The sequence below is a fragment of the Pelodiscus sinensis genome, chromosome 29 (genome assembly GCF_049634645.1).
Source record: "Pelodiscus sinensis isolate JC-2024 chromosome 29, ASM4963464v1, whole genome shotgun sequence".
Taxonomy (NCBI): domain Eukaryota; kingdom Metazoa; phylum Chordata; order Testudines; family Trionychidae; genus Pelodiscus; species Pelodiscus sinensis.
In genome coordinates, this window is record NC_134739.1 from 14,842,040 (window position 1) to 14,852,314 (window position 10,275).

Below are 10,275 nucleotides of genomic sequence, written 5' to 3' on the forward strand. Positions count from 1 at the left end.
CGGAGGAGCCAGGAGTCGGCTTATAAGCGGAGCAGCTCCCCCTCCCCGCCGCCCTTCCAGCGCAGGCACCGGCTGGAGATGCAGTTGTGGCGGCTGCTGGTCCCCGGGAGCATCGCCCTGCTGGTGAGCGAGTGGGGGGGGGGGGGGGGGGATGCTCCCGGGGGGGGGGGGATGCTCTCGGGGGGGAAGCTCCCGGGGCCGGCTGGGGAAAGGGGGAAGCTCTTGAACGAGGCAGCTGCAAGAAGCCTCCCTCCCCCCAAAACGTGGCGATTGTAGGGCTGGCGCGGGGGGGTCTGGCTGAGGCAGCTCCCCTCGCCCCCCAAAGTGCGGGCACTACACGGGCTGGGTGGGAGGCTTTCACCCCGCTGAACCCCCTGCCCGCGGGGTCCCAGGCAGCTGGGGCTGAAGTCACCTCGGTCACCGGATGGTCCCGGGGGGCAGCTGAGCCGCCCAACCTGCGTCCCCCCCGCCCGCCCCTTCCCCAGCCCGGGGCCCTACTGAGGACTGGCCGCGGCTTGGTACCGGCCCCGATCCCTGGCAGCTGCAGCCGGGGGGGGCCCCGAGGGGAGGGGGTGACGGGGCTAGAGTCACCTGAGCGGGGGGGGGTCACCGGGGCAAGGTACGAGCCCAGCATTGAGGCAAGTGGCACCGAGCGGGGATCAGTCCGCACGTGCACTGAGCATCAACCCCCCCCCCCCGCCCCCCAGCGCCCGGCCCGGCAGCGGACAGCGGCGGAAGGTGCCGGGGCTGGCGCCCTTGTGGGGAGCGAGCTAGAGCAGAAGGGGGGGAGGGGTCCAGAGGAGGGTCACGGCCCAGGACTGGGGGCGGGGAAGCCCAGAGGAGAGGGGATGGGCTCGGCCCAGGACTGGGGGCGGGGAAGCCCAGAGGAGAGGGGATGGGCTCGGCCCAGGACTGGGGACGGGGAAGCCCAGAAGAGAGGGGATGGGCTCGGCCCAGGACTGGGGGCGGGGAAGCCCAGAGGAGAGGGGATGGGCTCGGCCCAGGACTGGGGGCGGGGAAGCCCAGAGGAGGGGGGATGGGCTCGGCCCAGGACTGGGGGCGGGGAAGCCCAGAGGAGAGGGGATGGGCTCGGCCCAGGACTGGGAACGGGGAAGCCCAGAAGAGAGGGGATGGGCTCGGCCCAGGACTGGGGGCGGGGAAGCCCAGAGGAGAGGGGATGGGCTCGGCGCAGGACTGGGGGCGGGGAAGCCCAGAGGAGAGGGGATGGGCTCTGCCCAGGACTGGGGGCGGGGAAGCCCAGAGGAGAGGGGATGGGCTCGGCGCAAGAGCAGCGAGAAGACGCGTCTCTGATTTTCTCTGCTTTTCGCTTCAGGTGATCTGCGGCCAAGAGCAAGGGGAGGATGCGGGGGAGGGTCGAGCCAGCTCCCCGCTCCCGCAGAACAGGGAGCCCCTCTCCCCGCCGTCCCTGCTGCAGAATGTGACTCGCCAGGACCTGGCCTCTGGTTCACAAGAGCTCTGGGAAGCCCTGGGCAGCCTGCAGCAGCTGGGCCAGGCCCCGCGCCCTCGGGGACGCAGGGAGCCTGGGGCCAGCACTGGCAAGCTCAAGAAAATTTTTGGCTGGGGGGACTTTTATTCCAACATCAAGACAGTGTCGCTGAACCTCCTGGTCACCGGCAAGGTGGTGGATCATGGGAACGGCACGGTCAGTGTCTTCTTCCGGCACAACTCCACCGGGCAGGGCGCCATCTCGGTGAGTCTCGTCCCTCCCACCAAGACTGTGGAGTTTGACCTGGAGCAGCAGATCTTCATTGAGGCCAAAGAATCCAAGATCTTCAACTGCCGCGTGGACCACGAGAAAGTGGATCACGCCAAGAAAACCACACTCTGTACCTACGACCCCTCCAAACCTTGCTCCTATGAGCACACCCACAGCCAGGTCTTGTGGGTCTGCTCCAAGCCCTTCAAAGTCATTTGCATCTACATCACCTTCTACAGCATAGACTACAGGCTAGTGCAGAAGGTATGTCCCGACTATAACTACCACAGCGATGTACCTTATTACCCCTCGGGCTGAGGAACCTCTTGGGTCTCAGGGACAGCCCAGAGACCGGTGTCCTGGGGAAATGGTTTGGTAAGCCAAAGCAGAGCGCCGGGGTCTCGAGAGACCACAGTTCTGATGCTGGACAGAAAAGGGAGGAGTACTGATTTTTCCAGAAAGCCTAAGCACTGAAGAAAGGAATTCTAGACTCAGGGTCTGAGCATTTCTAACCCTGACCCAGAGCTGTGGTCTTTAGAGATGGGCCTATGAAGAAGGCACCGGACACGAAGTACAGAAACCATCAGGCTTTGGGTTTCTCACCACAACAGTACTTGCCTGGACTTAAGTCTCAGGGCCAAGAAATCCAGGCTTGGATCAAGGAGTCTAGAGACAGGTGCTTAAAACCAAACTGACCTGGCGCAGTAAGAGGTTGAGTTGAAGACCAGGTTACTAAAAGGCATCTAGTTCAGGGACTCATACTAGTGTATTGAAAGTGGCTGTTCGACGTCAGTAGGTAACCATCTACCTAGAGTTCTACCAAAAGTATGAGCTAGAGTGGACTACCAGGGACTTACCTGCACTCTCTGTTTTGGGAGTGCAGGTGTCTCCAGAGACTGAGCTAAAAGGTCAGAAGTAGAAATATTTGAGGGGTCCTTTGTCACAGGCAGGCAGCGTCAGATTGGGGATGTCAACTTCCAAGACAAAGTGGCTTCTCTCCTCTTCGTAGGGTTTTCAGACCCTGTTAGCCGCTCCTGAGAGTTGGAGATTTTACAGAATCTCAGCCCCATGGATTTACGGATAACAAAACCCCGGCCAACTGTCAAAAATGCTGACATAGAATATACGATTCACAAATTTCCCTTCATCAGCTCCGTGACTCACCTCACTTCTGCACTCTCAGGCATGTCAGTACCCTGCATTCTTCTTGCTCTCCTGCATTTGTCTACCTCCAGCAGATCGTATACATCCATCGCTCCACAGGTTCTCAGCCTTAAATACTATGTACAGTAGTTTCTATATTTTTTGTGAAGACACGTGTGTGTGTGTGTGTGTGTGTGTGTGTGTGTGTGTGTGTGTGTGTGGTGCGGTGCGTGTGAAGTCAAGAAAATGAATCTTTTCCTTGCAATGGAGAATAAAGTGCCCCCCACACTAAGGAGGCACAGTAAGTGTTTTCATTGAGAACTTATCTTGTTATGAATGTGAAACGCAAAATGCATGATCCAGTCTAACATGCTCTCTCCCCAGTCACTGCCCCTATTTCTGATTCGGTTCAGGTTCTTGCCCTGTGCTCCCTTTTCTACGATCTGAGCACAGGGTACATTTTTATTAGCCTGGCAGGACTTGAACTTAGAACTTTTAGCATTTGAAATAAAGCCCAGGATGTGGCTGATACTCTGTAGTGGGGGTGTGAACTCGGAGTGACTAAATGGGGATGTAGAGTCTTTCTTCTCTGCCTTCCCCGAGCCATTAGAACCGCACAAACTCCATGCTGACGCACAGCGTGGCTCTCACGGCAGACCCAGCAAGCTTTCCACACTGTCCCCTCCCTCCTCCACACTATGCCAAGGTCTCACATTGCTAAGGATGGATCACGTCAGCACAGCCCTTGCCACGTACATGGCCAAGCAGATTCTGTGTTGAAATGGAAGGAGTGTTAAAGGAGGTTTTATGATTTTCTTTTAAAATCATGTTTCGTTGATGGTTGCTCATTCACAATGGATCTTCCGGTTACTAATGCGAGTCAGGGAGGCTCTGTCATACATATCTGAACTTCCACGTACAGAGCTACTCAGAGAAGCCAGCCAGAGTACATCACTCACAAAAAATGCTTTAGTTGAATAAAATGAGAGAATTTTTACTCTTCACAAACCAGAGCACAAAATACCTTGAAAGCTCAGCTGTAAATAAAAACAACAAAAAACCCAGTCATAATATTGGATATTCTGAAAGGACTACTTTCATCTCACGCGGAACAAACTAAGGTACATTCCCAGAAGGTTTCATGCTTCCTTTGAAAAGAAGCAAAGAAAAATAGGTTAACCCCTTCCTCCCCCCCTCCCATCACCACCAGAGAGAAAACACTCAAAGGTTGCTCACTTGGGAGATATTTCTGAATATTGTAACTTTCAGAGCATCAAAACCAGATGCAGTATTTTAGAAAGCACTAAGGCAGTTGGTAGTTACTAGGACACAAGCACTGACCATTATTCCAGGTTAGAATAATCTCCTCTCAGCTAACCAAGCAACACAAGAGGATCAAAAGAGAAATTCACTAAACTAAAAGGCAAACAAAAGAAGGTAACACACACATAAGCTAGACACCCAGTTCCATCAGCTATGTAGCTCCCCCTCTGTTCCCACTAGATCCAAATAAGTTGCTTTGTAACAATGTAGTCAATTTCACCATACGTTCATGGAAGAGTCCAAGAACACGCGGTTTCCTTAAATGTACTGAGCTCTACTTTGTAATTAATTTGGTTTGCTCTGTGGCTTGCTCTTCTAGCTGTGCTGTGGAGTGGAGACTGGTTATTGATCCTGTTCCCAGACTAGATGAGTCTAAGACGCATGATGGAATCTGTGCTCCAAAGGCACAGGGAAAGCAAGTTTAAGTTATTTCCCCATGAGTTTGTACACTTAAAATTCAGTATTATTACTGCAGATGCTAACAAAAAGTCATATCCATGAACAACTATGGAAAACAGCAAGTGTCATGCATCCATGAAAGGGGGAGTTCATTAAAATAATTATAGCAATATTTATGGAATATTTTTGCAGCAGATTGTCCATCTGTGTGCATAACAGATACCTACCATGTGGAGTAACTCAATGGGAGCAGAAATTGATATCAATGGCTACATCTATACCACAGCCCAGGTCAAGGCTCTGAGGGTAGGTCTACAATGGTGAAGAAAATCAATGCAAGATATGCAGCTCCAGCTATATGAATTGCATAGCTGGAGTCGACATACTTTGCACCGATTTTCTGGGGGTGGCCCCACAGTGGGAGGTTGACGGGAGGGCATCGACTTCCCTTACTGCTTGTGACAGCAAGGAGTACCACAGTTGTCAGGGGTACCCTCAGCATTTGATTTAGTGGGTCTTTACTAGACCCGCTAAATCAAACCTTGGAAGATCGATTACCAGAGCATTTATTGTCTGGTAATTGGAGACAAGGCCTGAAATTGATTCACCGGTGGTGAGTTTAATGGGTCTAGGGAAGACCTGCCAAATCCACCACAGATTGCTCTCTCATTGACCCTGTTTCTCTATCTGGACAAGAAGCGTAAAGGAAGGCCATGAGAGAGTTTCTCCCGCTAACTCCCATGGTAACTCAACTTAAGGTACGTTGACTCCTGCTATGTTATTTATGTAATTGCAGTTGTGCAACTTAAGTCGACTTTCGGCTGTTGTGCAGATGTAGCCTCAGTCTTGGGGGGAGAAAGAGCAACTATTTATCCAGATGTAGATCCACACAGTACATGACAGCGATTTCCTCCATCTCCAGTATGGAATCCCCCCAGTTGGCCAACAGAGTCTAATTGTTTCAATGAGCCTCAGAGATGGGTCCAGCTAACCTTTGCTTTGACCTGTTCGGAAACCCAGCCTACCAGAATGAACTGCCCCATCCCCATGTCAAAGTCAGCCACCCTTTTGCTCGGCCTTAATGTAAATCACTTTTTCAACTTCTGACGCTGTCAGAATTCCAGGGCAGAAAAGGCCAGCTGGTCATTGCACCAAGGATCAGAAGGATCATAAGTCAGAAAGTACTGAAAAACACATTTTAATTACAGAACAGCGGCATGACACTTTTCACAGAGAAAAAGTATCACACAGAATCACTGGAATTTAAGATGGAGATCATCTACAGCATCAGGCTATTTTCTCTATTTCCCCTGCCATTGAAGGCTTCTTCTGTGCACTGTAAATTCTCTGCTTCTCTCCTGTCCATTTTTGGTGCTATTTTACACTTGAATAGCTAGTACCCCTTCCCCATCCTTGTGTTCAGCCTTAGCGTCTCCTGTGCATAGTTTCTCATCTCATTACATCCCAGGTACCTGCCTAAAACAAACCCTAAATCTAGCTCTTTTATGGGGGCATTTGACCTCACTCATACTTGTAGATCTAACTCTCACCCTTTGGTCAAGGACTTTTTTTCCCCTCTCAAGTCACCACACTCAGCTCTGCCATTACTATTTTTGGATAAGTGAAACAGAATGTTTGACTGATTCTGCAACCCTCAGTCATATTTAGTACCTTGCTCTGAGTGGTCTAATTTAGTGTCTCAATTACCAGTCCCGGGAGAGCTCACCAACACAGTTTAGGAAGGCAGCAATCTGGTCCCTAGTATCAAAAAGGTTGAGAAATGCTGGTCTAATTGATTACAATGGGTCACAAAGGCCCATCTCAATGTAAGGATGGCAGATTCTGAAGCTTAATGAAAACATGACATCCATGGAGAGTAAACACCAGAGAGTATTATACCTATAGGTTATCAAGACTCTTCAATAATAATGTTCTAAAAATATTCCAGCCAGATGCCAAGATTTTTAATGAGAAGGAATTATTAATTTGTAAGTTAAGGACACAGTTAATGTGTTACAGCTTCTGTTTATAATCCTAAAGTTGGTGTGTTGCCAATTCTTGTAACGTTATCATGAGTTATGCTGTATTTGGGGGGTTTGCTTTGGTTTTTTGCACAATCCTGGCTACTAGTTATTTTATTACCCAAGAATCTTAGCTTTCAAGGTTCTAGCCCTGGATAGTTGAAAAACAGAAGATAACTTGAAAACGTGACTTCTAAATGGTCAAACACCAAAAAGCAAATAAAAAAGCCCCACATTTTAAAACATTCCTCCATTTTTTGGGGAGCCTGAAACTAATGATTTTTCAACACTTGTGATTCACAATACTGAAATTGGGTCAGTAACATTTGGGGAGGGGAAATGACTCCCCATCAGCTGAGACTTTCCATAGACTGTGTCGTCATAAAGAGATTTGTTTTGTTTTTTGGAAAGTTTGATGAAATATCCTTCAGGTAAAGCTGAATGATCAGAACAGGGAGAAAAACAAAAAACTCTTTTTCACCTTTAAAAACATAATTCAATGCTCTTCTTTCCATGCACTGAAACGCAGAATACTGAGACACCTTCAAACTACACAGAGTGCAGAACCTCAGCAAGTAGTTTTGCGAGTTGCATTTTAAAATATTGAAAGATTTCTAAGAAGTTAAAAGTAAACTCAATGAACTTAATTAGATTTCGCTAGAGAGAAAACATCAACATCTCAGTTGTAGCCCTTGTGATGGGGGGCGGACACAATACCCTTTGGGACTGCTTCCCCCGTGCTGATAAAGCTACTGCCACTCACCACCTGGTCTCCCCCTGCCATGGCCCAGCAGGACAGGGTCACGAGAAGCCCAAGAGCAAGGTGGTAAGTGTCACTGGTTTTATCAGCACACTGGAGAGCAGCCCCAAGAGGTCTTCTGTGACTCTCTCTCCCCTCCCTTCCCCCCTCCCCCGTCACAACTACCACTTCCATTTTGACCAGGCAGCTGCTGGACAGCCGCTATTACATCGTAAGTTCTTTGCAACAGGAACGGTTTCTCGCTTTCTGTTTGTACAGGGTGTGACATATTGCAGTCCTGGTTCAAAATGTGGTTCCTAAGAGCTACTGCACTACAAACTGGTTTATATTCTCAGAATATCAGATGGTTAAAAGCTTTGAAGGACTAGAGTCCATGAGAGCTGTAGGAAATCTATAACTCGATGCGGTCATTGAGATGGTTAGCTTGAATTTTGAGGTCATCCATACACGTCTAAGTTGTGTTAAAATAAAGCTATAAATGTATATTTTGTGTCAGTTGTTTCTCTGGTGAATTATTCTACCCATTTTGCATAAAGCAGCGGTGGCCAAGTTACAGCAGCCCCGCTGGAGCCAAGAGCCCAGCCGGACGGGGACGGGGCTGGTGTTGACCTCCCTGGGTCTGGCCAACTCCGTCATTCGGGACCAGTCAGGCCGTGAGTGCTGGACCAGGGCGCTCCAACATGTATTACATTAATGCTTTACGACCCCAGTCATTAGTATGGCCCCGTTGGGTTAGGCACTAGTCCAGACACACTTACAGACAAAACTGACCAAGAGTAGTAGGGGAAACGGACATGACTTGCCCCACGTCACACTGCAGGTTGGTGGCAGGACTGAGAATAAAACCCATGTCACCTGACTTCCAGTCCAAGGCTCCAGCCACTACGCCGCCCGCTGTTCCTCTAACTCTGGGGCGAAATTTCCTACTTTCGGTGAAGTGACAAAATGGTGCAAGTTTTAGACTCTCCCCTGTCACTCAATGCCATCCTTCCTCTCCTCCTCTGCATCGTCTCTAATAAGGCCATATGCTTCCTTTTCATATACCGCATCTGCTGCACACTTAGGGTACGTCTAGACGACAGGCTTTTGTCGACAGAAGTTTTGTCGATAGATACTATCGACAAAGCTTCTGTCGACAAAGAGCATCTAGACTACATCCAGTTCTGTCGACAAAGCAAGCCGCTTTGTCGACATGAGAGTGTAGACGCAAAGGACAGTTGTAGATGCAATAACTCTGTCGACAAAAGGCGCCATTCCTCGTAAAACGAGGTTTACAGCCGTCGACAAAACTGCTGAGTTCTGTCAACGTTATGTCAACAGAACTCAGCGGCAGTGTAGACGCAGGTATAGTTTTGTCAACAAAAGTCCACTTTTGTCGACAAAACCCTGTAGTCTAGACACACCCTTAGGCATAACCAGGACAGCACGTCACTAAGTCAGTGCCGTCTAATAGCTCAAGCAGTACAGCTCCTGGGCCCTATTCCTCATCATGCTACAGGCTTGCTAGGCAAGCTTGGACCAAGTCATTCTGTTTGTGTGTTTCTGTGCCCACCTCCCCCACCCCTACCTATATGGAGATATTAGTCTACTGCTTTCCAGGGACGTGGTGAAGTTATCCTCGGAGGAAGGAGGGGAGATGCAAGGACAAATTATTAAAACGCTGCGGCTGCTATTACATGCGTCAGACCCTAAACATGTTTGTGCATTGAAATACAGCGTTTGAGCTAGAAGAACGGCGCTGGGTTTGTTTGCCAATTCTACTGAGCCACGCTCCCCAAGGACAGCTGCTTCCACCAGACAGCTTAGCACCAGCTGCTGGCTCAGGCATGCACAAGCTTTCTCTCATCTTCCCTTGCTTTAAACAGAGGCCAGCAGCAGCAGCAGGCCTCGGATCGCTCTCCCTCCAATTAGCGGCCAAGCGCACTGCGCACAGAGAGGGAAAACAGAATGTTGCCTGACGAAAACCATCACCCCAGCGCTGGGCTTTTTTCCTGCACAAAACACGTGCCCAGAGTTGGATAGGGTCTGCCCCCTCACAGACTCATAGAGCTAGAAGAGACCTCACAAGATCATCAAGTCCAGCTGCCTGCCTAAGGCAGAGCCTCCCCCCTCTGCCCTGGAAGACGGAACGCTGCAAGCCAAGTCCGTTTCCGTGGCGGAGAGGACAGGCGTTGACAGTTGAGGAAACAGCCTGTTTGCTCTTTAACGCACTGGTGGCACGATGGCCCCCAGCCAAACGCTGGAGGGACGGGGCATTCTAGTCCCATGGGGCGCTCAACTCGTACATGTTGTTCTGCAAAATGAGGCTGGGAACCTCCTGCTGGGAGGAAAGAATTCACGTTGTGCGATGGATTCCGAGATCTCACAGAGCATCCCATCTGCCAATGGAGTCTCCTCTTCCGGATAACTTGCGTCTGAAGAGGTTGGGGGAAGAGAGGCTCAGAACCCCCCCCCCCCCCCCCCCGGTTCTTCCTTTAGGTCCCCAGCAGCCCGGCAGGTGAAATAACTGCTTGAGCCCGGGGTTGGTAGCACGAGGGCGGCGTAGGATTCCCTTGTTTTCTTACATCGGTATTGATAGAAATGTGCTGCAAACTGGCAGGGACGGGGGGTAAGTCACCTCTACTGTGATTCTCGGCGCAGACACACCCCTCTTTGTGCCCTTTCAGAGGCAGCAGCCTGCTCCTACATTGTGACACTGTCCAGCAGAGCTTCATATCCGATGTGGGCTGGGCAGACCAAGACCATTCAGAATGGGCCCCCCGTGGACCTGCACTCAGCATCAGTGTTAACTGGTCTCTGCAGCCTCTTCCTCCTCCAGTACAAACAGGCTCACCAAGGGGTCCCAGTGCCTGCCTGAAAGCACTGTAGGTGTTCACACACACGAAGGAGGCGCAGGACTAGTCGACTAGCTG

General features: G+C 50.5%; 1 protein-coding gene across 1 annotated transcript; it reads left to right on the forward strand.

Moving 5' to 3' along the window:
* Position 1: 1 nt before the first annotated feature.
* NXPH3 (neurexophilin 3) lies at positions 2-7,807 on the forward strand. Its single transcript, XM_075911284.1, has 2 exons — positions 2-123; positions 1,334-7,807. The coding sequence occupies exons 1-2, from the start codon at positions 79-81 to the stop codon at positions 2,033-2,035; spliced, it is 747 nt and encodes a 248-aa protein (XP_075767399.1). The 5' UTR covers positions 2-78; the 3' UTR covers positions 2,036-7,807.
* The last annotated feature ends 2,468 nt before the right edge of the window (positions 7,808-10,275 follow it).